Source organism: Cyprinus carpio, chromosome A1 (assembly GCF_018340385.1).
Source record: "Cyprinus carpio isolate SPL01 chromosome A1, ASM1834038v1, whole genome shotgun sequence".
In the NCBI taxonomy this organism is placed as follows: Eukaryota; Metazoa; Chordata; class Actinopteri; order Cypriniformes; family Cyprinidae; genus Cyprinus; species Cyprinus carpio.
Genome location: NC_056572.1, coordinates 8,435,109 through 8,462,018, shown reverse-complemented (window position 1 = coordinate 8,462,018; position 26,910 = coordinate 8,435,109). Strand labels below are relative to the sequence as shown.

The window sequence follows — 26,910 nt, the reverse complement described above, 5'->3', positions numbered from 1 at the left end:
CACTGATTATGGATGAAAGAGTATCTCAAAAGGCAGGTGTAGACAGACTTTGCACTGATTATGGATGAAAGAGTATCAATCACTATTATCAAAGCAACTAATTCAAGTAACTAATGCATTACTGGAAGCTGGGGCTAGTCAAAATATTTACTGCAGTGAACATTTACATTTTACATATACATTTATGCATTTAGCAGACATATTATCAAAAGATTCATATAATACACCAAATCCATATATAGACAATAATACAAAATACCAGGTTTATTAGACAATTAATATAGATTAGGAAGCAAGCTAGAGAGTTGGAGTTGATTTATTTTTGACAGTCAGTCTCTATATAGACATAAAGGAAAAAACAAGCATTTGTGTAAATTGGAGTTAGTTTTTGAGACATGTAGCCCCAGCCTCCCTATGTGTAATATTAAATAATGTTGTCCTTCACTGCAGGTGTGTTTCCGGGCACATGCTCGAGTGTGTGTGTGGACAGCAGGGTTGGGCTGGTGTCTTCAGAGTCGTCCTCCTGCCCAATTTGCGCCCAGGAAGGTGACGGTGTTAATTGCGACTCCAACACTGAATCGGACCGAGAGAAACAGGGGCCAGACGTCAGCTCAGAACAGAGCAAAAGAAACCAGGATGTGGAAGAAAAGGGGTCCGGGCATGAGAATTGTGTGTGTATGTGTGTACATTATGCCAGAGCCATTTTGATGCGGATTGTGGACAGCAAGTACTTCAACAGAGGGATAATGATAGCAATCCTTATCAATACACTCAGCATGGGAGTGGAGTACCATGAGCAGGTGAAAACAATGCACTCATTTACACACCAATCACAAATGAGATTAATTAGTTGTTTCTATTAAACACTAGTAAGATTACATAGAGAAGAATCCTGCTTCTCTAGTAATCCCATGTTTTAAAAGAGATCTCAACAATTTCACAAACTGTGATCAGATATATTATTATTATTATTATTATTATTATTATTATTTAATATAGTACTCTACAAAAGCTTAATTATTATTTTTAGTACAACAACACTAGAACACTATATTATTATTATTATTATTATTATTATGATTTTACATTATTGGGGGGGGGGTTATTATTATTATGTATTATATTTATTATTATTATATTATTATTATTATTAACATAGTCTGAGAACTTAGAAATATTATGTTTTACTAGATTTTTTTTTTACTTGAAACTGAGAACTTAGATTTAGTTGAGTACTTAAATTATTCAATTAAATGGATGGATGATGTTAGGTTAAAAAATAATAACGCTTGCAATGAAATGTGCCAATGTCAGTTTGGATCCAAATCTATGCATCCTGTCTGTGACCAAAAAATTATTCATGTTTTCATAATTCAAATGGATTAAGTACTTAATTATTTATATATATATATATATATATATATATATATATATATATATATATATATATATATATATATATATATATAATATATATATATATACACATATTATTTATATATACATGCACAATAAAGTTGATACCTGACTGAAGCATAATGAATCCCTCAGTTAATCTCCTGAAATATGAAATGGTGACTTTGAGCAATACATTTCTTAGTTTCTGTTTTTTGCTGTTACATACAAATAAATGCCCTAGTGTCACTCATTATAAAACAACATGATCCCCCAGCGCTGTGTTTGCAATGTGATTTTATGCATGTTTGTGGCTCATATTGCATTTAATTAGCCCCCTTTGTTAGGATTAGTGTGTCTGTGTGAGGGAGTCTGAGATTAACCGGTTTGAGGCAGAGGACATTCAAACTGTTGCCAGGGAAATGATTATTTACATTACAGTAGACACGGTTAATAACAGCGCTCGCCTGCTCTTCTGCAAGAAATAAAGCCACAAGGAGAGAAGTAGCATAAATATAATGTCATGACAGTAACAACACTGTAGTTTAGCTTTTGTATACATTCATGTTAGCAGCGCACTGTATGTGCTACAGACATCAGATCACATGGCTTGTTAAGGAGAAGTGTGCCATTACTTTTCAAAGCATTTTTCATCTGGTAGACAAAAATCCAGGCTAAAAGAGCCTACATGTTCTCACAAATATACATTGGTTGCCTGTTATTATGACACATCAGTAATTTTTTATATTCTCGTTCTTTCTTTTAGCCAGAGGAGCTAACAGACGTGTTGGAGATCAGTAATATTGTCTTCACTAGTTTGTTTGCGTTAGAGATGCTCCTGAAGCTTTTGGCCTACGGTCTATACGGCTACATCAGCAACCTTTACAATATCTTTGACGGGATCATCGTTATAATCAGGTTCTGTGCTATTCTGTTTGCTTTACATTCGTTGTAAATACTGTGTATTTTGACAACAGTTCTGTCTGGTGTTTTCTACAGTGTGTGTGAGATTGTAGGACAATCGGATGGAGGGTTTTCGGTTTTGCGGACGTTTCGTTTACTAAGGGTATTAAAGCTGGTGCGGTTCCTCCCAGCTCTGCGCAGACAGCTGGTGGTACTGATGAAGACCATGGACAATGTGGCCACATTCTGCATGCTGCTGATGCTCTTCATCTTCATCTTTAGGTTTGTATGACAGATTGTAGAGTATATATGTTATGAGGTTTCAGTTCCCAATTGGTTTTCAGAGGTTTTTAGTACAGTTTCAGTAGAAGGAATATGATTCGTCATTAAGGTATTTTTTATTTTATTTTTTATTCATTCATTCATTTTAAAAGGTTAACACAAGAAGGTAAACTCAAGAAGGTGAATTTGATATTTTATTATTTCAATCCAGTACTAATCAATGTACTTATATTATGTCATAATACCCAGGTATCAGTGTTACTTTATATACTGAAATACGATTCTAGTTTTTGATAATATTTTGAATTAGATTTTATTTGTATATTTTCTGTTTTTTTTTTTTTTTTTTAATAAAGTTTTATTAATTTTGTTTGGATCTTTGTCACTTTGTTTTAGTTTTAGTTTTGTTTATTTAGTACTTGAAAAATGAGAAATGTTGCTTTGGCAACTAGTGGAAATAAAATATGGTTAATAAGGTAAATTATTTCAAACAATGAAAATAAATCATATTATTTAAAACAATTAACAAGTAATCATAAAAATATAATTTAACATTTTATTTCAAACAATGAAAATTAATTGTATTTTTTTATGGTTTTTGTCAAATAATCATAATAATATTAATTCAGCTTCAGTGTACCTTGTCATTACGGTTAATTTCCTCCATAACAAGCACATATTACTCTTTTAGGTAGTAGTTTTAAGAAAATATTTAATTAGACCTTGAGAATATCCAAGCTGTCTGAAATTCTGATGAAAAACATTGAAAATACTGAGTTTGGGGACCGATTCTCGCTATTAACTAACTACTAACTATGTATTACTGGTTAGTAAGGTAGTTATTAAGTTTAAGCATTAGGTAGAATTAAGGGATGTAGAATATGGTCATGCAGGATAAGGCATTAATGTGTGGTTTATAAGTATTAATGAATAGCCAATGTGCTTATATGCATGCTAATAAGCAACAAGTTAATAGTGAGAATTGGTCCCCAAACTAAAGTGTTACCAAAAACACAATAATTTAGTGTCAAATGTATTTTGTTTTACACACTAAACAGTTTCTAATCTTTTAAATAATGACTAAATTTCTGTATTAGAACAATTATATCAGTTGTTAGCTGGAACAATTATATCAGTTGTTAGCTGGACACAAATGTCACTGTTACCTGGGAATAATATTCTTGCATTTAGTTGCAGTAAATGTTTTGTTTTTGCAACTTTTTTAATCTCTCCCTCTCTCTCTCTCTCTCTCTCTCTCTCTCTCTCTCTCTCTCTCTCTCTCTCCCTTGTCTTCTGTGTTTTAGTATATTGGGAATGCATCTGTTTGGGTGTAAGTTTACTCTGCGTTTGGAGAATGGAGACACTGTGTCAGATAGGAAGAACTTTGACTCACTCCTCTGGGCCATCGTCACCGTGTTCCAGGTCAGAAGATTGTCAAAAAACTCAATAATAAACAAAATAATGATATAATATTCTAATAAAGAAATAAATAAATAATACAAAGAGAACTACTTATTATTTCTTAAGTATCAAAGGTCCTTTTTAGTGAAAAATAAAACATTACACAACAACTGTTCGCGAAATCCCCACATTTTCCTGACTACTAGGAGTCTGTAGGTGACTAAACTGACGGTTGAACTTAGAGAGGCTTGTATTCATTTAAAGTCCAGAAATAGCATTTTTAGTCTTCAGAGGCAAGTTTTGATTAAATACTCACTCCTCAATGTAGGAACAGCAGCATTTTGCAAAAATGCTGAGGCAAGGGATTGTGGGTATTTAGCTTCCCTTAAATGAAGTAACAAATCCTTGCATGTCAGAGCAAAATACAGCTATTTTGATGCTGTACATTTAGATTTATGCTTATTTAAATTATTTGTTATTTTATTGTTTGTAAAGTATTTAAGAGAACATATTTTTGTTCTGCAATCTACTATATATTATTATATAATATGACTAAAATTGCTTAAATCCTCAGGCTTGCTGAATATGAATTTGTGTGTGTGTCAGTCTTACTTTTAAGACTGGGATTATTTAAACTTCTACTGTTAGAGTTGAAATTGCTGAGGTCATCGAAACCTGCCCCATATTATTGCTGACATGATGAGGTCATCAGCCCTCTCCCTGCGGTATTGGGTAGTGTGATGAGGTCACCTGGGGTGACACTTGTGCAAATACTGATATGATGCTGTATTAACTCCAGGCCCTGAGGGAAGCCATCAGAGTCAGGGTTTCTTCGGCACCAGGAGCCTTTAATTTCCCTAATCTCTATTTCTGTCAGTGTGGGTGGGAGTGTGTGTGTGTGTGTGTGTGTGTGTGTGTGTGTGTGTTGTGTGTGTGTGTGTGTGTGTGTGTGTGTGTGTGTGTGTGTGTGTTTGTGTGTGTGTGGGTGTGCGTGCGTGCGTGGAGTGCGTGCGTGCGTGCGTGCGTGCGTGCGTGCGGGCGTGCGTGCGTGCGTGCGTGTGTGTGTGTGTGCCTTTGTAAGCAGAATATAAACTCCAGACTGAACCTGCTGTTTTTCTTCTGTTCTAAATCAGTCTGCAGGAAGAGGCAGAGATGAGTTCAGGTTCTGTTGTGATGCCTGTGTGAAATGTGCTGGAGTGAAGGGAAAACAAACTATACAAAGTTTCTTCACATTTGCAAGTTGATTTTTAAATGAACCAAAAAATTAAAAAAAATAAAGGTTTCATTTGTTTTACTAACAATGATGATTTTTCTTTCTTTGTAATAATACCCTTAAAATACCTTGTAGTTAGTGTAAATATAAATAATTTGCTACTTTGCTTGTGCTAATGATTTTTTTCTATTATTACATTTATAGTTAAATATTTATATTAAGTTTTATTAGTGGAAATGTGTCCTTTTTAAAGAAAATACATTTTCAAGCTAGATAAACGTTGCAATTTTTTTTTTTTTTATAATTTCAACAAAAAATAATTATTATTACTATTGTTGTAGTTGATATAATTTATAATTTTATATTAAATATTGTAAATCAGATAATGAAATCAGAATAATCTTTCATAAAATTTCTGCAGCCAGTGAGAGTTACATTATGCATTAATACTCAAAATGATGCAATTTTTATTTTTTATTTTTTCAATTCAGTTTCAGATGTTTCAATTCAAGTTCAATTTTGGTTGTGTTATCTGCTAATATTTATCCATCACCCATTAAATATGCTTAATATGAATATATCATTAATCGTTATAATCAAAATACTGATTTTTTTCAAGGTATGTTAAAGCAATAAATGAAATTTTGACATTTTTAAAAGCATTTAGATAAAGCCAGGTGTTAATTGGTGGTTATATACTACAGTATTTGCCTGCTCACAATGTAAGACAACAGTTTAAAATGTGATATTTGTGCAAATTTGTGATAACAGTCATCCTGTGTCTCTACAGATTTTGACCCAGGAGGACTGGAATGTGGTTCTATATAACGGCATGGCCTCCACCTCCCCCTGGGCGGCTCTGTACTTTGTGGCCTTGATGACCTTTGGGAATTACGTCCTCTTCAACTTACTAGTTGCCATCTTAGTAGAGGGCTTTCAAGCTGAGGTAAGACTGTATATGTTGGACTAGGGACTACAGTACAGTATATATCTTTTCTTGAAATGTTTTGATTGAAAAGTCTGCTTGTAATATATTTCTTTCAAATAAATGCCAGTTTCTTTAATATTTTGTATCTAATGCAGGGAGTATGTTTTGGGTTAAAACAATAGTTCACCCAAAAATGAAAATTTACTGAAAATGTACTCATCCTCAGGCCATCCAAGATGTGGATGGGTTTGTTTCTTCATCAGAACAGATTTGGAGAAATTTAGCCTTACATTACTTGCTCACCAATGGATCCTCTGCAGTGAATGGGTGCCGTCAGAATGAGAGAATGAGTCCAAACATCTGGATTATTGTAATGTCCAAACATCACAATAATCCATAAATAATCCACACGACTCCAGTCAATCAATTAACATCTTGTGAACTGTGAGTTCTGTGAGTTTGTAAGCATTAAATCCATCAAGATGGATTATTAACCTCAAACCATTGCTTCCAGCTAAAATAGTCTTCTATCCATAATATTGCTTTCTCCAGTGAAAAAGTCATCTCATCCGAATTAGTGGAGAGAAATATGCAAAGAGCAAGCACCATTTACAAGGAAAATCAGTCCAAAACAGTTCTAAATATCTCTTTGAATTTTTACTAGAGGAAGATTTATTATGGATCAGGGACTGGTATTTTGGTGAATTTTTAAAGTTAAAACACTTTAATGATGGATTTGTTTCTTACAAAACACACAGCTTTTCACTTCACAAAATGTTAAGTGATGGACTGGAGTTATGGTGATGTTTTTATCAGCTGTTTGGACTCTCCATTCACTGCACAGCATCTTGGTGAGCAAGTGATGTAATGTTAAATTTCTCCTTATCTGTTCTGATGAAGAAACAAACTCACATACATCTTGAATGGCCTGAAGGTGAATACATTTTCACCAAATTTAAATTTTTTGGGTGAACTATTCCTTTGAGTCTCTAGATATTTTGGGGGGCTACTACTGTAACTAACAGATCACTGAAACTACTTTCTCTACTTTGCAACATCTGCGCGAATCCTTTGCACGACTGAATTAGATGTGGCCATATTGCATTTAATTGAGTTTCCAAGAGGGAAATTTCATGTTAAGAATAAGATGCTATCAGAGGACTAGAATTATTGCACTGTAACTCAATTACAGCACAGTAATCATTATGCACACCATGAAAAAAAGGGATTTCCTTTGAGCGCACATGGAAATGAAGAAAAACACACTCTTGTTTCCTTTCGTTATTGGTGTCACATCAAAGAGATTGATTGTGTGGATTTGTGTATGTTTGGTTTGTGTGTGTGTAATTTTCATGTAGATGAGACTCATCTGTAGTGTATAAGCGCAGATGCTGAGCTCCAGCTGGTGTGATGATGTTTTTTTGATAGGAAAACGCTTTCACTCAAACCTTCTGTGGTTCCTTTTTTCCTCTCTGTCTTTTATCTCTCTCTCTCTTTTGTCCACAAAGTACAAATATCACACACATACACACTGGACACTTTACCTACTCACACAATACTCAACAGAAACATTTACACTCACTTTTCCGGTTGTTACTCTGCTGAATGTTGCTGATTCTCATTCATTCCTGCTTTTTCACTTTTTCGCTCCTTTTACCACTCCTTATTTTTTCACATATTTACAGTTGGAGATTTTGGAGTATAAACAAGCAAATCTTAATGGCCGTTGTTCCTGTGTCATAACTCATCTAGGAAGTACACAACCTAGTGTGTTTTGGTATAGAACAACAACTTATCACAATAAAATCTATTTCCAATGGATTTCTTTCTAGTGAAATATCCTGTTTCACTGTTTTAAATATTTAAAATTATGGAAATAAAATGGGGCTGAAAAAAAAACATCAACTACCAGCATTAATTATTCCCCACTAAAAAAATAAAAAAATCAAAAAAAAATATTTTTTTTTTTTTTTTATCTATACTCATATTAGAATGATCACTTTTTCTCATCAAACATGATTCTAATATTCATTGCAAATTTTCAGCATGGAATTTTAAAAACAACCATTCACCTGAATTTTGTTTCTTCTTCATTAAATGAAAGTGAAAAAAAAAAAAAAAAAATGTGGTTTAACCATGTTTAACCATGGACAAATGTTTAACCATGGACATTTTTATTGTTTTTATTGCTTTTATTGCCTTTTTATTTTGTTTTATAAGAGTCTTGGTTTAATACTGAAACTTGGTTTAATACTGAAACTAGAATTTTGCAGACCATGTTGTATTTGATACTAAAATAACTAAATACAAAACCAAATATGCATAAAAAAGAAATAAAAATACAAAAGCGACATAAATAAATCATATTTAGTGACAAATAGGAATCACACTGTTAAAAAAAAGAAAAGTATACATTAATAAATAATACTTAAAATGGATCCATAATGCTGTTTCATCTTGATTTTAAATGCATAGGAAGTTCAATGACTCACAGGAAATAGGACGAGGACAAAATGAAAAATAGGTTAACTAAGCATGAGATTAGAAGATAGAGAGTTGCATACCCTTGAAAGAGCAAATGTAATTGTGTTTGTTCTGCATTTATTTAGGCTGGCCTTGTGATGTTTGGGTTGATGTGAAAATATGATGATTCATTACTATGAATTCAAAATTCTAGCCTTTAAATGTCATTTCTCTCTCTATTTCAGGGTGATGCTAGCAGATCAGACACTGATGACATGTCATCTGACTATGGTGATGAGGACAAACTGAGAGAACTACTGAATTCAGGTGTGTGTGTCTGTGTGTGTGTGTGTGTGTGTGTGTGTGTGTGGAGTTATTGTATGCTAATCTCTTTTTGATTGTGTGTGTGTGTGTGTGTGTGTTTTGATATGTTTTGTTATTTTATGCTAATCTCTTGTTGATATTAGGATCAGAGATGAAAATGCAGACATTAATGCCCATCTCTAATGGACACCTGGAACCTCGAGCATCCATGCCACCTCACAACACACACATACAGCTCAACGCCACACCCAGAACTGAGGTGTCACACATCTATAGCCAATCACGGCGCAACAGCAACACCTCCACCGAGCCCCATGACCAAAGATCCCTGGTGAGGAGTAAATGCCATTACAAGTAAACCTACACAAATAGTATTCATAAACAAACATTTCAATTGATGTTTTGATCTATATTCATATTAGAATTAGTGCTTTTAAGGCTTTTCACACCAAATATAAATAAGCATTGTACATTTTTTTTAGCATGACATTTTGAAAACAAACATTCACATGAAGATTTTTTTTCTTCTTCATTAAAGTGGTTTTTACCATGGCCTCCTACAGTTTTTATTGCCTTTTATATTTTGAGCTTTTGGAGTTTTGTTTTAATATTGATATGCTCCATTATATTTGATGTGAAATTAAATATCTAACCAAATATGCATAAATGAATAATTAAAAATACAAAAGTAATGTAAATAAATGTGTAAATCATATTTACTATTTATAACTATGTAAACTATTATTTATAACTGTATTACTATTATGACTATTTTTAAAAAGTATAAATTATTTTATTATCTGCTTTTCTCTGGTATGATCAGTTTCCCTTATCGTTATATAATATAATATAATATATATATTTTTTACTGATACCATTTGATAAACATCCATAACAGCAGGGATAATTAATATAATTTAATTTAAGATTAAATTAATTATTTAATTATTAACCATCAAATTCAGTCATCCCAAATGATCTTAATTGTCATATGTAAGTGGTTACAAATTGTCCATGTTGTCCCTCTCACTGCTGTATATATGTCAACTTACTTATTTCTTTTTTAATTTGTTCTATCATACTGCACCAATTGTTGCATGCCGTGATAATTAGCTACAGTTTGTGTGTCTGTTGTAGTCCAGCCTTTGGGGAAGTCGCCGCTCCAGCTGGAACAGCCTTGGCCATGCCCCCAGTCTAATGAGATGCGCTCAGTCAGGTGAGCATGAGTCATTGCTTTCAGGAGCGGGACAGGACAGCATGGATGACAGCCAATCAGAAGATGGGAAATCCAGCAGGACTGGCAGTCTGGGCGGAGTTTCATGTCTTGGGTCATTTGATTATCCAGAGCTCCTCCAGGTTCCACGCCCATATTTGGAGTGTAACGGCAGACTAGATGGAGGGTATCCATCCTCTCCGAACACAACACGTCCTGATCCACCATCCACACAGGAGGCGGATGATAATGAATTTGAGGAGGTGGAACCTTGTCTTTAATCATTTTTATTATTGATTATACTAATATATCAGTCACACAGATAAAATATTCTTTCCATTGTTAAATATTTCAAATATTAAGTGTTTAATAAGTTTATAATATTTTATATATAAAATAATATTTATAATATAATTTTATATTATATAATATTATAATATTTTCTTTAGAAAATACACATATTATTTGGTATTATGTTTATGTTTCATTTAGAGCTGGTGTCTGATTGTGAAGAAACTGTTGGAGCCGTATAAACCCCAGTGGTGTAGAGACCATGAGGACATTTCACTTAACTTACCCCCACAACAAAATAATTCAAACCCAACACACCAGACCAGCTAAATACACACATATACACATCTAATGAATGCTGTGCTTGCACATTTTTATGCTGTTCACACAGATCTCTCTCTTGTTCTCTGCAGGTTCCGTATGCGCTGTCAGAAGGTCATCACTCATAAGATGTTTGATCATATTGTGCTGTTCTTCATCTTCCTTAACTGCATCACAATCGCTCTAGAGAGACCTGACATCCAGGCTGACAGCACGGTGAACACAATCACAACACCTGTTCTAGCACTATCATCATGCTTTATTATATATGTATACTACTGTACAAATGCTTGGGGTCAGTAAGATGCTAATGGTGTGAATGTGGTATGAATGATGATGGTACATGTCACTGTATTATTGAAACTGCATTTGTAGCAGTGCCAGCTTAAATCTGATTGACTGAGCCGCGTTCAAAGCCACTGTAAAAAAAGCCCATTTTATATTATATAGTCTATATAAATATTATAAATGTATCTTAGTTAGAACTAATGAACTGTATCACTTGGCAGAATTTATTTAAATTGTATTTAATTTGTTTAAATGTAATACATTTTTGCATTTAAAACTATATATTTTTGTACATGAATTGAGAAAAATAATCATTTATATTCTTTTATCATAATGATATATGGTTATGTGGGTTAATATTGGAAACTGATTTCAGAATTATATGATTCTACTCTTTTGAAACATTTTAATGTGCATATAATCTATAAACCTAAAAAAAATCCCTGAATACAACTTTAAAATTATAATATCCATTATATCTCAGTCATGAAATGTCATAATATGCTAAATAAATGCTGTAAATAGTCGCACTAGGTGGATTCAGTGAGTAAAACACAGGAACACCTCATAGCTGCTCTTTTATTGGTCTCTAAAGGATGTGGTGCATTTGTTGCCATTTTAAATGACATTTTCATTATTTATTTGTTTGTTTGACAGGAACGGATTTTTCTTAAAGTGTCTAACTACATCTTCACTGTGATCTTTATGGCTGAGATGACTGTGAAGGTAGGAAATTAATACAATATTGTTAATTGATTAAATAAAGGCAAACATTTTAGTTTAGTAACTTATAATACAATAATAAGACAAGGTAGATTCAGGTCAGCATGCTCATGACAGTGATTATGATTATTATGTTGTTGGTGTTATAGGTGGTTTCTCTTGGGCTGTATGCTGGTCCAGGCTCATACCTGAAGAGCAGCTGGAATGTTCTAGATGGCCTGCTGGTATTTGTGTCTTTTGTGGACTTCCTGGTCTCTCTCGCCTCCTCTGGTGGGAACAGAATCTTGGGTATCTTACGAGTACTTCGACTGCTCAGAACACTAAGACCCTTGAGGTAAGACTCTTATTAAAGGTGTGTGTGGGTGTGTATGAATGCGTAGAAGTACATCAAGTCCTCTATTGTAGGCTTCTGTAATATTCTTAAAGGGGTAGTTCACTCATCTTTCTCCTGAAGAACACAAAAGAAGATGTTTAGCAGATTGTCCACACTTCTCTTTTGCAATATAGTGGAAGTGAATTGGGCACAGAGCTGGTAAACTCAAAAAATTCTCAAAAGTAGTGTACAGTATACAACTCTGGCACCATAGTTCAATTTATCTGAAATGGTGATGCACCATAATTTCAGTAACCAAAATTTTGGCGAAAATTATTTTCTGAAAAGGTTTTGGATGGCTGAAATCATTGACTCAAACGGTTACGAAACAGCTGCATTGATGATACTCAGTTCACATTTTTAATCAATCTTCAGTTTGATTAATTAATTCTATGCTGTTAAATTCTATGCTGTTTTCAGTTGATGCATGAGCAAAAATTCTCAGCTTTTACATTTCGTCAATTTTATAAAGAATTTCAAAAAATTCTTTAACACATGTTTGAATAAATCATGAAAACAAGTTTTTATTACAGCTACCATTTAAATGTTCATATTTCAACAATCAATTGTAACAGAAATATAATTATATAATTAAAACCTATGTGTAATTTAAATGATAAATTAGATAAGATAAATTAATTTTTATCTCAGTATTCAGTTCTATATAAATTTGATTAATTAATTGATTATTAAATTAATTTCACCTTCGTTATTTTGGTAAAATTTTATTACAGTGTATCACTATTCTTAATTCATACTGTAATTTTGTGTGAGGAGTAGACCTAAATTAATTTGTATATGCTGAAAATCTTCCCTTTGCCAAAGCTCTCAAATTTTATTTGCACTTCAAACCAAAAGCTTGACATTAATCAAAAAAAAAAAAATGTATCCCTAAATTTTATAATGCTGCTGTCCATGGTGCTGAAACCACATTTCATTTCTTGTTATTGTCGGGAAACTATTCCGCTAGACACATCTGAACAAAACCGTGCAAATTTCTGACAGCGAGATATTCTGCTGAGCAGACTTACCTATTCATTTCAAGGCTAACACTAGAGAACATCTTGTCTTGTCAGCTTGTTGTGCAACACTCTGAACCCCTTTATTAGCAGCCGCTTTCTAGTTCAGTGCTTTTGCATTGAGTTCAGATATTGTTGGCACACTAAATATGCATTTCTTTGTGTCTGTTTGTGTTATCAGGGTCATAAGCAGGGCTCCCGGACTGAAGCTGGTTGTTGAAACCTTGATCACGTCTCTCAGACCTATTGGAAATATTGTGTTGATCTGTTGTGCTTTCTTCATTGTTTTTGGCATTCTGGGAGTTCAGGTACACACACATTGGTAGTGTCTAAATTTTTAAAAGAAGACAAAATCGGAATTCATTTCATTTTTATTAACTTAGAGCAATTGTTTGCTTTGTAATGAGCAGTTTATTTGTAATAATGCTGTCTAAATGTAAGGTGTTTTTCTTTTGCTCAGCTCTTTAAGGGGAAGTTTTATCATTGTGAAGGCTTTGATACTAGAAATATCACCAATAAATCTGAATGCCTGCGGGCTAAATACAGATGGGTCCGTAGGAAGTACAACTTCGATAACCTGGGTCAGGTAGGACACTCACACTCACTCTCACTTATGCACACATAGAAATTAAGGGGGAATTCATGAAGAATGAATTATGTCCACTGGTGGCTTCTTTTATTAACATAATCAACCTTTCCATTTGGCCTTTTTCTAAACCATGAAGCAACCCATTATATTTTAGATTCAGGTCACACAAGCACATTTCATCAAAAATGAAAGGGTACTGGTGGACAGTTTTTCTCTTCTGTTGTTTCATATGTGAAATATGTGCTATTCTTAGTTTAGACCTGCAACTTTAATACCATCATGTTATTAATTAAAATTATGTTTCACATCCAACATGTGCTTGATTTGAATGTCAAGTGCTGACAGTTCAAACAATCAAAAATTCACACTACCTTTCAAAGTTTTGGGGTCAATAAGATTATTATTTGAAAGAAATTAATACTTTTTATTCAGCATAAATACATTAGATGGATCAAAAGCGACATTAAGGACTTATACATTGTTACAAAAATGTTTAAATAAATATTGTTCTTTTGAACTTTCTATTCATAAAAAAATTCCTAAACATTTATCACAAACGTATCACGTTTTCCACAAAAATATTATGCAGCACAACTCTTTTCAACATTGATAGTATGATAATAATATGAAATGTTACTTGATTAGAATATTAGAATGATTTCTGAAGGATCTTGTGACTTGGAAGACTAGAATTATGGCTGGCATAACAGGAATAAATTACATTTTAAAATATATTCAAATAGAAAAGAGTATTTCACAATATTACTGTTTTTATTGTATTTTTGACCAGATAACTAAGCATAAGAGACTTCTTTCAATACCATAAAACAATCAAATTGACCACAAACAATGGAAACTTAATGGAGAAAAATTTAATTCAAGACATATTCTTTAAAAAAGTTGTTTTTTCTTCCCAAGGAAATTTAGTTTGTTTGGATATTTTTTTCTCAAAAACAAAACAAAACTTTTTTCTTTTCTTTTTTTTCTGTGCAGTGGCATCTCACCTTCCCCTAAACATTTTACATATATTTATGTTGTTGACAGTGATACAGTAATTCTGTAAAATATTCTCTTATTCACATTAATCCATTTTATCTATGTTTTGCAGGCACTGATGTCATTATTCGTCCTGTCATCTAAAGACGGCTGGGTCAACATCATGTACGATGGCTTAGATGCAGTGGCTGTGGACCAACAGGTGTGTGTGTGTGTGTGTGTGCATTCTTTAGATAACTCTAGTGTGGAAACATTTACACCTTACTCTGAATCTGTCCATTATAACAAAAGAAAACACAGGCACCAGGAGTGTTTACTGCTTTTTTCTTGCCTGAAGCTCAAGTGACACATTCACAAAAGGCAGCAGCGGGCTGTTAGGTAAAGCGAGTGTTTGATTAATTCAGCCCTGAATTGAAGAATAAGGGAGAGAGAGATAAAAATACAGTGGAGGACACCAAAATGAGCAGGTTGAGGAGGAGAGACAGAACATTCATCATTTAATTCCACTGAGAGGTCTTATACACACTCTCTCTCACACACACATACACTGAACATTGAGTCCATGGACAGTAACAGACTCAACACAGTTTTACATAGTGGCCTTTATAGCGGCCCATCTTTTGTGTGGTGACAAATACCAATTGTGTTGCCTATACAATAAGACAAGTACAGAGTTTCCATTCCATTCTGCACTTTTTTCCTGTCACATTTCCTGTCTTTGCTTTCTTACTGATGGGCTCCTTTCTCTCTGCCTTCTTTTCATCCTGGAAACTTGCAATGACTTTTACGTGTGCATATTCTGATTATGTATGCTTCATGTTAATGCTACGTGCTGTGTTAAAACCAGTATTCCAGTAGTTTGATGCTGAAAATGTTGCTTTGCCATCAGAGGAATAAATTACAAAAAACAAAAAAAAAAATAAAGTATAAAAAATTTCAAAATTAAAAAAAAAAACAAAAAAAAACTTTTCACTGTATTTTGATCAAATAATTGCAGTCTTTGTGAGCATACGAGACTTATTTTGAAAAATGTTCCCAAATATGTAAATGGTAGTGTACAGTATATTGAATTTTGAAGGTTCATTTTTAGGTAGTTTTATTCTTAAAAATAAACTTAATTAGTGTTTAACTAAGACAGCTGGAATAGTATTCTGAATATTATTAATTTTGGCACATGACATGACCAAACTAATTATGAATGCTATGAGTTGTTTTGAAGAAACATGCTTTTGGAGATGAAAGCAGCATCAAAATAAATAAATTAATGTTCAGATGAGTGAAAACATTAAGCCTTGTGACCTGCATTTTTAAATTCATTTCAAGTTGTTGTCACAGTCCTAAATTAGTGAGTTTTATGAGATTAAATTAATGTGCAGAATTACTCTAGATGCAGCGAAGTAAATGCCAAGAGCGAGCATCTACCATTTCCAAAAAATAATGGTAGGAAAAGTATTTGCAAGCTCATAAAATGCATATGCTTAATATACTCTTACTACAGTATGCTGATTACATGTACACAGTAATATTTCTTTATGAAAATTACTTCTTTAGTTGTCCAATGTCACCACAATTTCTATCTAAATGATTTCTCTGTTTTTCTTTTGAACCCATAAGGAATCATAATCCCTGGATGCTTCTGTACTTCATCTCCTTCCTGCTGATCGTCAGCTTCTTCGTGCTGAACATGTTTGTTGGTGTGGTGGTCGAGAATTTCCACAAGTGTAGACAAGACCAGGAGGAAGAGGAGGCCAGACAGAGAGAGGAGAAGAGACAGAAGCGCATGGAAAAAAGACGCAGGAGTGAGTGTTTGTTGTATATGTTTGAGTCAGACTGTGTCATAATAAAATGTTTCAGTCATTTTTCTGCTGTCACTGAAAGCGAACTAAAGAAAAAAATGGATTTTTCACCACTTTAATATTTAGAGGAGCAGAGAGCAACAAAATATTTTGTGGCTTGTCACTGCTGGTTAGAATAAAACTAGCATGCAACACATTGGTTTTATTCCTTGTAACTTTATTGTATCACAAATGTTAGTAGAGTTTAATTGCTGTTGTGTGTATTTAGCTTAAGAAATGGAGAATTAGTAGTGATTTCCACCGCTGCGCTCTTCAAGAGCCCTTTGACTTTGTTTGAATTCAAATCCACATAACCAGAATTTAATTAGACAGGAGACACATAATTATAAGTTTACTCTAAATATTTACTCTTGCATCAAATCCCACTTTAATTATGTGTTTTGATTATGATTAACAATAACCTTACTTTAGAACTTCTAGTGTCAGGTAACACAAATATAAAAACTTTAGTCAGAATTTTAAACAATTGCTAGATATATTTCTTATATTTTACAAATTTAGGGACCTAAGCCATGTTTAGGTGTCAGAATGGGCTCTTTAAGGGACAGTAAGCAATTGTCTTACGCAGCTTACACTTTGGCAACTGCATAGCATATCTGAACACCCTAGCAACCAGTGCTGGGTAGATTACTCACAAATTGTAGTGTTACTGATTACAGAATACATAATGAAAACTGTAGTTAGCAACGTAATCTAGGTTACTCATTTTAGTTAATTTACTTTTTAGATCACATTTAGATTACTTTTTTATCAAACTTGTTTTAAACTTTACCATTAAACGTACCATATTGATATAAAAAAAGCAAAGAGGAAGAAAATATATATTTCCATTTTTTATATCAACATCATAAAATGCATTAAACATTACATTACACCAGGGTTTCCCAAACTGGACTTAATGTAAGAACTGCAGTGTGTTTGTGGGTTGATAAAAAATTAATTAATTAAATCATAAATATGTAAAATAAAGATAATTTAAACACTAAAAAACAACAACATATTTTTCAAATCAAAAGCATGGTTTGCAGATTTATTTACTTCACATTTGTGAATATAGTCCAGGTGAAATGTAAATGTAAATCCATAAAAAGTAATCTGATTATGAGTATTATGAAATGTAATATACTCTAAATACAAGTAATGAATTTTGGAATCTGATTACATAATCCAGATTACATGTAATAAATTACTACCCAACACTGCTAGCACCATAAAACCATATGTCAACACTGTAAAATCTACTCAAAAAACCCATAGCACCCATATAGCAACATGATAAAAGCCATTTAGCACACTTGAGCAACTACATAGCAACAGCCTGGCAACCATCCACATCTCCCTGGCATCAAGGATGTGAGTTTTACACAAGTAATATTCACAGTACCATGGTATTAAATACCATTTGTGCACCATGTTACTGCCACAGTACTGTTTGTAAGGGTGCCTGAACTGGAAACTGAATTAGTTAGCTGTCTCAGGACATCACTTGCTCTCTCCCTCCCTCAAATGCTCACAAAGCTTGTCTCAAAGACACCTTGAGCAGTCTTGAGCCATGATGGATGTGGGGGGACGCTTGGCTGGACATTTATAACATCCCTCAGATGACTCGACTGTTTGCTAACTGTGACTACACACACACACACCACACACACACACACACACACACACACACTGCTACGTTAGCAATTTACTGGCCAGACAAAAACTGGGTCAGTGTGCTTGTGTTTGACAGGGACAACAAAGTAGCCTATACAGTGCACTAACAACACACAGCTTGCCCTTGAGTTATTTTCAGTGAAACCTTGCAAATCTTGTGAATATTAACATATATTCAGTTCAAATCTGTATTACAAAAGAGACATTTTTAAAACTAAAATCTTGACTGAGGATGTTCACAGCATCGATGCAAGATGAGTGTGTGTGTAAGTACCTGAATGACCTGAATACACCCTAATGAAGGTGTTCTATTGTTCTCTGTGTTGTTTTTTGTTTGTTTTTTTTTTCTTTTAGAGGCTCTGCAGAGACCATACTATGCAGACTACTCTCCAACACGCCTCTATATTCACACAGTCTGCACTAGCCATTATCTGGACCTCTTCATCACCATCATCATCGCCATTAATGTGCTCACAATGTCAATGGAGCACTACAGACAACCCAAGGTTTGGTGTATTACACACACACTCACACACACACACAGAGACGTCACTTCTGCAGAGCAATGACACTATCAATAGTTTAACACAAACCTGTTTGCAAAAATGCTAAATGTATTTAGTATAGCAATTGTTATTTCAGGATCTTAGCATTTATTAATAATATAAATTTTTATATTTTTCATTTTAGTGTAATTTTAAAGTTTTGTTGTGTTCTAGTCATTTTTATTAGTTTTATTATATCTTTAATTTTTATTTTAGTTTTAGTAATTTTAGTTACTCACTTTAAACTAAATGAAAATGAGAAATTTTACTTTCACAACTAACTGAAAAAAAATAACTTGATTTTTTATATTCTATTTTATTTCTGTGAAAGTTTAATTATATACAATTAATTCTTTTTTTTTTTAGTATTTTTATTTTTAGTTAAAGATTGCACTGGTTCACTCCCATACTTCCATAATCAGATGTTATTCAGAGCGAAACAGTATGTAATATAAACAAATACAGAGTTATAATTGATTTTATGCATCAGAAATTATTTGGATCATGAAAAATTGGAACTGCATAATATATAGACATACTGTATTAGATTGGGAGGTGTTGAAAAATAAGAGGTCTTGGTGATGTCAATCGAAAAGAAAAGTTGTTTTAGAGGCAGAGCAATTTATTAAATTTTAATAAAAGATTTTGACAAAAACATATTATTTTACTGTATGAATAACCTGCACTGATGCATTATTCATAATAAGACCAGGTCTGTATAAAGAAATGGTCAATTTTAAATTTCTGTTGAGTTCAGAGTTTAATATTTCAGGCTTTATTTGTGTCTGTGTTTCTCAGTATCTGGATGAAGGTCTGAAGTACTGTAATTATTTCTTCACACTGGTCTTTGTGATCGAGGCTGTGCTGAAATTGGTTGCGTTTGGCTTTAGGAGATTTTTCAAAGAGAGGTAAGGCTCCATCATGTGGACACAATGCAGAAATACAGTATGTTTTCTAGACAGTAAGTTCACTAGTTGGTACTTTTCTGAAACTGACATTGATCTGTTCTCATCGCAGTAGTCATGGATTTCAAGAAGCAATGAGAAAACACTTGGAATAAGTTTAGTTTCGCTTTAATGGCATGTTGCAGTTCAACTAAAATGCATCAATTATAAACTACTGTTCAAAAAATTATGAATATATTTAATCAAAAAATATATAAAAACATTTAATATTACACAACATATTTACAAAAATAATAAATACAACATAAATACAACAAAAACGGAAATATTAATAAACAGCATCATTACCCCATTCTTATGTGTCACATGTTTTTAAAAAGCTATAATTTAAATTTTATTCACATATTTCAGAATGTGAATATGCTGATTTGCTGCTCAAGCTGAATTTTCAAATCATTACCCCATTCTTCTGTGTCACATTTTTGATCCTTCAGAAATTATTTAAAATATGTTTCATAAGATTTGCTGCTCAAGAAACATTTATTTTGTATTATTATCAATGTTGAAAAATTTAAGCTGCTTGTGCTAATAATTTATTTTAAAAAATTTTATTTAAAACCACTTTTTTGTTTGTTCAGGATTCTTTGATGTAATAGAAAAATAATACAAGAACACCTGAATAAGTTATATTTGGTCTAATCTCAAATTGAGGATGAATGGTGTCTGTGATGCCAAAACTATCAGTGTCAAACGGCATCTTTTCCAACCCTCCTATATAACATGATTGTTACAAAAAAATTTCAGACCTGTCAGTCATTGATTGAAATCCTGTTGCTCTGTCAGCATCGCATATCATGCAAACATGAAAACTTGCAACCCATGGTCTAATATGGTATCAACTCACTGTTTGAAGCCATAGAGAAAGGTCACATGATGTCATGAATAATAATGTGACAAGGCCTTCTCTTAAAATAAGGTCATGCAGCCTCATTAATAATTATGAGACACCTTTGTGACACATCCTGTGACATTGAGACAGAGAAAAATAGCCCCAAATGTCTTTAAATTAATAACTTTCCTCTATAAATTATAAATACCGAATGCTAACATTGTCTTCCATTGTCTTTCCTTCGTGTTCCATTGCTCTTTAAGCTTGAAATAAAGTTAAGAAAGAAAGAAAGTGTTAAAGCAAGACATATGCTTTAACAGTCTCAAATGGTTAAGTTTAGCTCTTTTTAAGAATATTAAATGGTTTCATAGGACCTTGTCTGTATCTCATTCGGTGTTTCTGTCTTTTTTCTGTCAGGTGGAATCAGTTAGACTTGGCAATTGTTCTTCTCTCCATTATGGGCATCACACTTGAGGAAATTGACCTGAATGCCTCACTTCCCATTAACCCAACCATCATTCGCATAATGAGGGTGCTGCGCATCGCCAGAGGTACCAAATACATGAAGACAAAAACACACACAGCAGCTGTGACAAATGACAAAATAAAACAGGGTACAATAGAGAAGTTTCCAGCTTTTCTAGCACCTCTAATAAAAATGGGAAATTTAAAAAGTTTTATTTACTCTATCGCTCAAAAGTTTGGGGTCAGTAAGATTTTCTTTCCTTTTTTTTAGAAAGAAATTAAACATTTTAGTGAAGATGAAAGTAAAGGCAAATTTATATTTCAAATAAATGCTGTTCTTTTGAATCATTAAAGAATCTTGGAAAGAAAATCACAAAAATATTAAGTAGCACAACTGTTTTCAACATTCAAAATAATAAGAAAGTTTCTTGAGCAGCAAATCAGTATATTAGAATGATTACTGCAGGATCACTGAAAACTGGAGTGAAGGCTGCTGAAAATTCAGCTTTGCATCACAGGAATAAATTACATTTTTAAATCTATTCAAAAAGAATACAGTAGAGAATGGCAGTTGTTTCTTTTTATATAGTGCTAAACATATATTTATTACAGTTTGGGTTTTGACAGTAATGTCAAAAGGAGATTTCAGGGACTAAAGAGGAATGATATGTGAGATAAAATTCCCTTTCAGTGTTGAAGCTGTTGAAGATGGCCACAGGAATGAGATCTCTTCTGGATACAGTAGTTCAAGCTTTACCGCAGGTCAGTAAGTTTATACAGTATGTCTTGTGCTACAGTATATGCTATTTGTATTATGAAACTACTTCACAGAGACCTTATATGGCCCGAGATGATGGTGTATGTGGTTTTATTCTGGTGATGTTCTGGCTTTCTAGGTTGGTAATCTGGGTCTGCTATTTATGCTGCTGTTCTTCATCTATGCGGCGCTGGGAGTTGAACTTTTTGGCAAACTTGGTCAGTATACCTTTTATTTTCCATTATCTTGCACTACTATTCAAAAGTTTGGGGTTGGTAAAACTTTTTAAAGTTTTTTAAGGAAGTCTTTTATGCTCACCAAGGCTGCATTTATTTAATCAAAGCTCTACAGTGAATGTCTTTACTGTCATGTTTGATCAATACAGTACAATGCATCCATGTTGAAAAGTAATAACTTCAGAATCTTACTGACTTGCACAGTGTATTAAATAAATGAATTTTGGAGATGAACTATTAAAATACTTTATTTTTAAATCAGAATGCGCTGAGGAGAATCCATGTGAGGGATTGAGCAGACATGCAACATTTCAGAATTTCGGCATGGCATTCCTCACTCTGTTCCGAATTTCCACTGGAGATAACTGGAATGGAATAATGAAGGTATTTTGCGAAATTGAATGTTATGGAATGTGGATGTTTAATGTTAGCTCTTAATTAGACTTAAACTCACCCTCATGTCATTCCAAGCCCAAAATTCAAATGTTTATTGAGGCTGTTTATGTTTATTTGATCAGCTGTCGCCCACATACAGTATATTATCAGGACTTGTCACTTTTTGAGTTGAACAGAACTCACAATTTCTGTGTTTCTCTGTGTGTGTCTAGGATACCCTGCGGGAATGTAAAAATGACAGATGCCTGAGTTACCTGCCACTTTTGTCGCCTCTGTACTTTGTGACATTCGTGCTGATAGCACAGTTTGTGCTGGTAAATGTTGTGGTCGCTGTGCTCATGAAACATTTAGAGGACAGTAACAAAGATGCCCGTGAGGAGGCTGAGATGGAGGCGGAGTTGAAGAAAGAGCTTCATGGCAGTCGTAGACAAAGCACCGCCTCTGTGGGTGGAGCCACTGGGCTTGAGGTTTCAGCTGTTAAAATGGAGACTTTCTCACATGAACAGGTGAGTTCTGTACATTTTTAAAAAAATATTTCTATATAAGGCCATGTGTTGAAAGTTCTCTTGAAAATATTATACCATGTAACCCCCCAAATATAATTAATAGATATTATTAGAGTAATGCTTTAGATATGCTTAGGATGAGAAAATAAAATCTGAAAGTTTAGTTTTACTTTACTTGAATCTTGGTTGAATTATAAAAGAAAAAAATTATATAATTTTTTTGTTTTTTTTTTAAGCAGTAAAAAGTAGTCTTTGTTAATGTCTAAATATATATCTAAATGGAAAACCTAATAAAACTAAGTAGTTATGTGAGAAACTTTTTTTTCTATGTTTATATTATTTTATCTAGAAATAGTGCAAAATTTAGATGTCCCTTCAAAATACAAAATGTTAAAGAATAAAAATCATTGAAAAAAAAACAATATTTATTTATTTAAAAAATGCTCTTAATCTTATTGTCTTCAGTCTATTTTCACTGCCAAGGATCACAAGTGTTGCCACTACTGAGGAATACCATAGGGTTAAAAATAAATCTGTAGTAAAATTTTAAAGTCAACATGTAAAGTTTTAAAGTGCACCAATCTTTTTCATTTAATGTTTAATTTGAGTATAAAACAGATTATATATTATATTAAATAAATATTGTAATACAGAATTTTTAATATAATAATCATTATCATTATCATTATTATTATTATATAAATATTGCAGGTTTTTTAAGAATATGTAGTGTCTTCAAGCCTGCTTTTAAGTAATGGAAAACCGTTACTGTTTGTTACACACATTTGTTGTGTTTACAGGGCCAAGACCCCAATTATGGCAACTTCCTGACAGTTAGCAGGCCGTCTATATCACGGATGCTGTCCTTACCTAATGACAGTTACATGCTCTATCCTGTTAAACCTGTATATGGGTCCATTCAGGAGAGATTCTCAAAACAGGACTCTACACTACCAGGTGACAAAACGAAGCCAGTTCTTACTGGTCATGGCACACGTGCAGAGAGAGAATATGACTAAAGCTGTCTGTGTGTTCTTTAGGCTCCTCTCTCTCACTCGGCACCCAGCCCTTTGAAGATAGTGCCGTAATGCAGGTTCCAGGAACTGCATCTCAGACATACCTGGCTTCCATTCCTGCTCCCCACCCTCTAAATCAAAGAGCAAGATCTAGCAATGCCTTCAGAGCCCTGCGGAGACAGGTACTGCAGCAACTCTCATTCCTTATGACTCTTTGTTTATACTAGGGATGACAATAGATTGCATCTATTCGACAATTACAGTTAAATGTTTTTTCACTAATAAATGACAATTGATCATAAATTACATTGATCAAGTGAACATTTATACAAAAGGACAGATGTTCTTATTTACATTGGATCAAATCTCAAATCAGGTTGAGAACATTATCATCAGATTTTACACAAACTTTACGCAAAGGTTTATGCTGCTGTCATCAAAGCAAAAGAGAGACAAACCAAATACTAAAACATTCTGAAAATCATGTTAATTGTTATGCTAATTATATAATTCATATTTAATTGTAACTATATACACTATTGATTATGTATTTATTTAATTTAATATATTGATATAATTCTTATGTAATTGTAACTATATATATATATATATATATATATATATATATATATATATATAATTACATCAAATATTACACACAAATATAGAATTTTGTTAATTAGTGTTTAATCTAGCATTAATTAGTTTAATCTATCATCTAAATTAATATAAAATTATATCAAATGTTTATATATAGATAAAAAAAGTTATTTTGTAAAAAAATGTATATAAATATCTGTATTTCAAATATAATAACCTATAATCTAAAATAAGATAGAATTAATCATATAAAAAATAAAATAAATAACATAAATATATGCAATTAAAGAATACATAATTTAATCTATATTCAATTAAAATATATTTAATATTTTGCATTAAATTAGGTATTAAGTGAAATATGTTTTAAATAAATAGATTACATCTGTTTTGCATTATATTAAAAATAGCATTCAAAACTGTCATGTAATGAATCATTTTTAAATGTGTGTACTTGCATCTGTTTTTACCTGCAGCAAGCAATAAAGAGTGACTCAATTGATTCCACAAACGCTGACTCCAGAGACACCTTACACATCCCAAGCAAGCCCTGCTCCATTGATAATCTTCATCTCAAAGTACCTAGTGCTCCCCTCACCGGTGGATCTGCCCCCTGTTCGCCCCAGGCCTCTCCCCCTCCTCCCCTCCGCAACCGGACAGCGAGCGTACAAACAAACAGACATGTGTACAGCCAGCGCAGCATCCCCTGTCGTCAGGCCACGTACAAGACGCAATCTATAAAACCTCTTGAAATAACACACGCACAAACCAAACTACAGGATTCGGATGTGGTGGTCCGACTCAACATGAACATTACCCAAAGAAGAGCCTCTCAGCGTGTGGCACGCAGCCAAAATTTGTCCCCTAATGAACTTCCCTTCTGTTCTGAAGCCCAGTCTCAGGACTCATTGCACGGTGGGGCGGCCCGCCAACCGGGTACCAGCACTCAAAGTCTACGGAAGTACAACAGTATGGAAAATAATGGCTTCCTATCTCAACTCCACGTCTCTCGGCGTCACTCGACGCACGGAGAAGAGTTACTGCTTCAGCAGCAGCCAATTTTACCATCACCTGGACCTTCTCCAATGCCCAAGAAGGAGAAAATGAGCCCGCCGTGCATCTCCATCGACCCTCCAACTGACGCGGAGCTTCTGTCTCCAGCGGTCAGTCAGGAGTGCAGCACAGTCCTAAGACGGCGGACACCGTCCTTCGATTCTGCACTACCACGAGAGTCCATAGAACTACCTGTTATGCAGGATGAACCTCTTTTGCCAAGTCATTTGCCCCTCCCACAATTCTCTTTTGACCAATCGGACGTAAGTTCGCTGAGCAGCCTGTCAGAACTGCTTTCGCATAGTGACCAGTCGACGCACTCCTTTCCTCCTGAGGCCTGTTCGGGGGTCATGGGAAATACAGCTCAGAGTCCACTCAGGAAGAAGGTATTGGTCAGAATGGCCAGCACTAGGGATCCAGCAAATGAGGATTCGGTTGCCTAGGCAACTGTGCAGGAAGCCACTTATGCATTCTGCCTCTTTGCGAAGCATTTTAATAACAGGAAGAGGTGGTGTCGGCAAAAGTATGCAAATGTGTTTCCGATGGAACTGATCTTTTTTGCCTGATCATATTGATTAGGGAACTTTTATTAGTGTTCATCACACAGGTTGATATTGTGACGTTTTATCACAGAAACATGTTGCATTGTGGCATATGATTACTGTACATGATGGTGCAAATTTAACCCTCATATTTTGTTTGGGGTCTGAAATGTTGATAATTTAATAGCCCAAAAAAAGTTTAATTTAAACTTATTCTGTAAAGCCTGGTAAAAAGAATAATATTTAGAAAAAGAAAAAAAAAGTTTTTTTTGGGGGGGGGGGGGTGCAGTTTATTGAACCTTTAGAGAAAAAAAAAAAAAAAAAAAAATCAAAAAATAATAATACATATATAATGTGGAGAAAACACACCTCAAATAAAATAATAAAAACAAACATAACACAGTATAATATAGGAAAATATGAAGCTCACACATGATTTTTATGGCCAGAATGTAAGATGAAAGTCTGATAGCTTGTAATATAAGTCGATTAGATCTTTATACAGACTACTTACATAAAATGTATATAATTATCAGTTGTCACTTTACACTGTATCTCCTTAAAATATGTCTTATTAGGATGATATCTAAATTAGTTTTGTCAATCGATTAAAAAAAAACGAATTAATCACATTTTTTCTGAACTTAATCATGATTAATCCCACCTAACATTAAAGTTTTTAATTTTATTTTTATATTGCAATAATTTCACCTTCAATCTTCAAAATAATGTAGAAACAACATAAAGACTATTGGCATCTTTTTTT

The 26,910-nt window shown here is 33.4% G+C and overlaps 1 protein-coding gene across 1 annotated transcript in view; it reads left to right on the top strand.

Moving 5' to 3' along the window:
* Positions 1 to 26,419, top strand: part of LOC109068180 (voltage-dependent T-type calcium channel subunit alpha-1H-like) — a 44,056-nt gene extending 17,637 nt beyond the window's left edge. Inside the window, exons 8-33 of the mRNA XM_042766334.1 lie at positions 451 to 800; positions 2,162 to 2,313; positions 2,395 to 2,580; positions 3,885 to 4,002; positions 5,985 to 6,140; positions 8,831 to 8,912; positions 9,053 to 9,240; positions 10,047 to 10,385; positions 10,615 to 10,738; positions 10,787 to 10,950; positions 11,680 to 11,748; positions 11,895 to 12,079; positions 13,319 to 13,445; positions 13,598 to 13,723; positions 14,835 to 14,924; positions 16,329 to 16,521; positions 18,589 to 18,740; positions 19,578 to 19,687; positions 20,991 to 21,124; positions 21,730 to 21,800; positions 21,935 to 22,013; positions 22,294 to 22,415; positions 22,640 to 22,933; positions 23,734 to 23,890; positions 23,974 to 24,131; positions 25,026 to 26,419. Of these exons, the coding sequence (XP_042622268.1) occupies positions 451 to 800; positions 2,162 to 2,313; positions 2,395 to 2,580; positions 3,885 to 4,002; positions 5,985 to 6,140; positions 8,831 to 8,912; positions 9,053 to 9,240; positions 10,047 to 10,385; positions 10,615 to 10,738; positions 10,787 to 10,950; positions 11,680 to 11,748; positions 11,895 to 12,079; positions 13,319 to 13,445; positions 13,598 to 13,723; positions 14,835 to 14,924; positions 16,329 to 16,521; positions 18,589 to 18,740; positions 19,578 to 19,687; positions 20,991 to 21,124; positions 21,730 to 21,800; positions 21,935 to 22,013; positions 22,294 to 22,415; positions 22,640 to 22,933; positions 23,734 to 23,890; positions 23,974 to 24,131; positions 25,026 to 26,045 (4,946 nt within the window). The 3' untranslated portion in view covers positions 26,046 to 26,419. The remainder of the gene's footprint in view (positions 1 to 450; positions 801 to 2,161; positions 2,314 to 2,394; positions 2,581 to 3,884; positions 4,003 to 5,984; positions 6,141 to 8,830; positions 8,913 to 9,052; positions 9,241 to 10,046; positions 10,386 to 10,614; positions 10,739 to 10,786; positions 10,951 to 11,679; positions 11,749 to 11,894; positions 12,080 to 13,318; positions 13,446 to 13,597; positions 13,724 to 14,834; positions 14,925 to 16,328; positions 16,522 to 18,588; positions 18,741 to 19,577; positions 19,688 to 20,990; positions 21,125 to 21,729; positions 21,801 to 21,934; positions 22,014 to 22,293; positions 22,416 to 22,639; positions 22,934 to 23,733; positions 23,891 to 23,973; positions 24,132 to 25,025) is intronic.
* Positions 26,420 to 26,910: the final 491 nt, after the last annotated feature.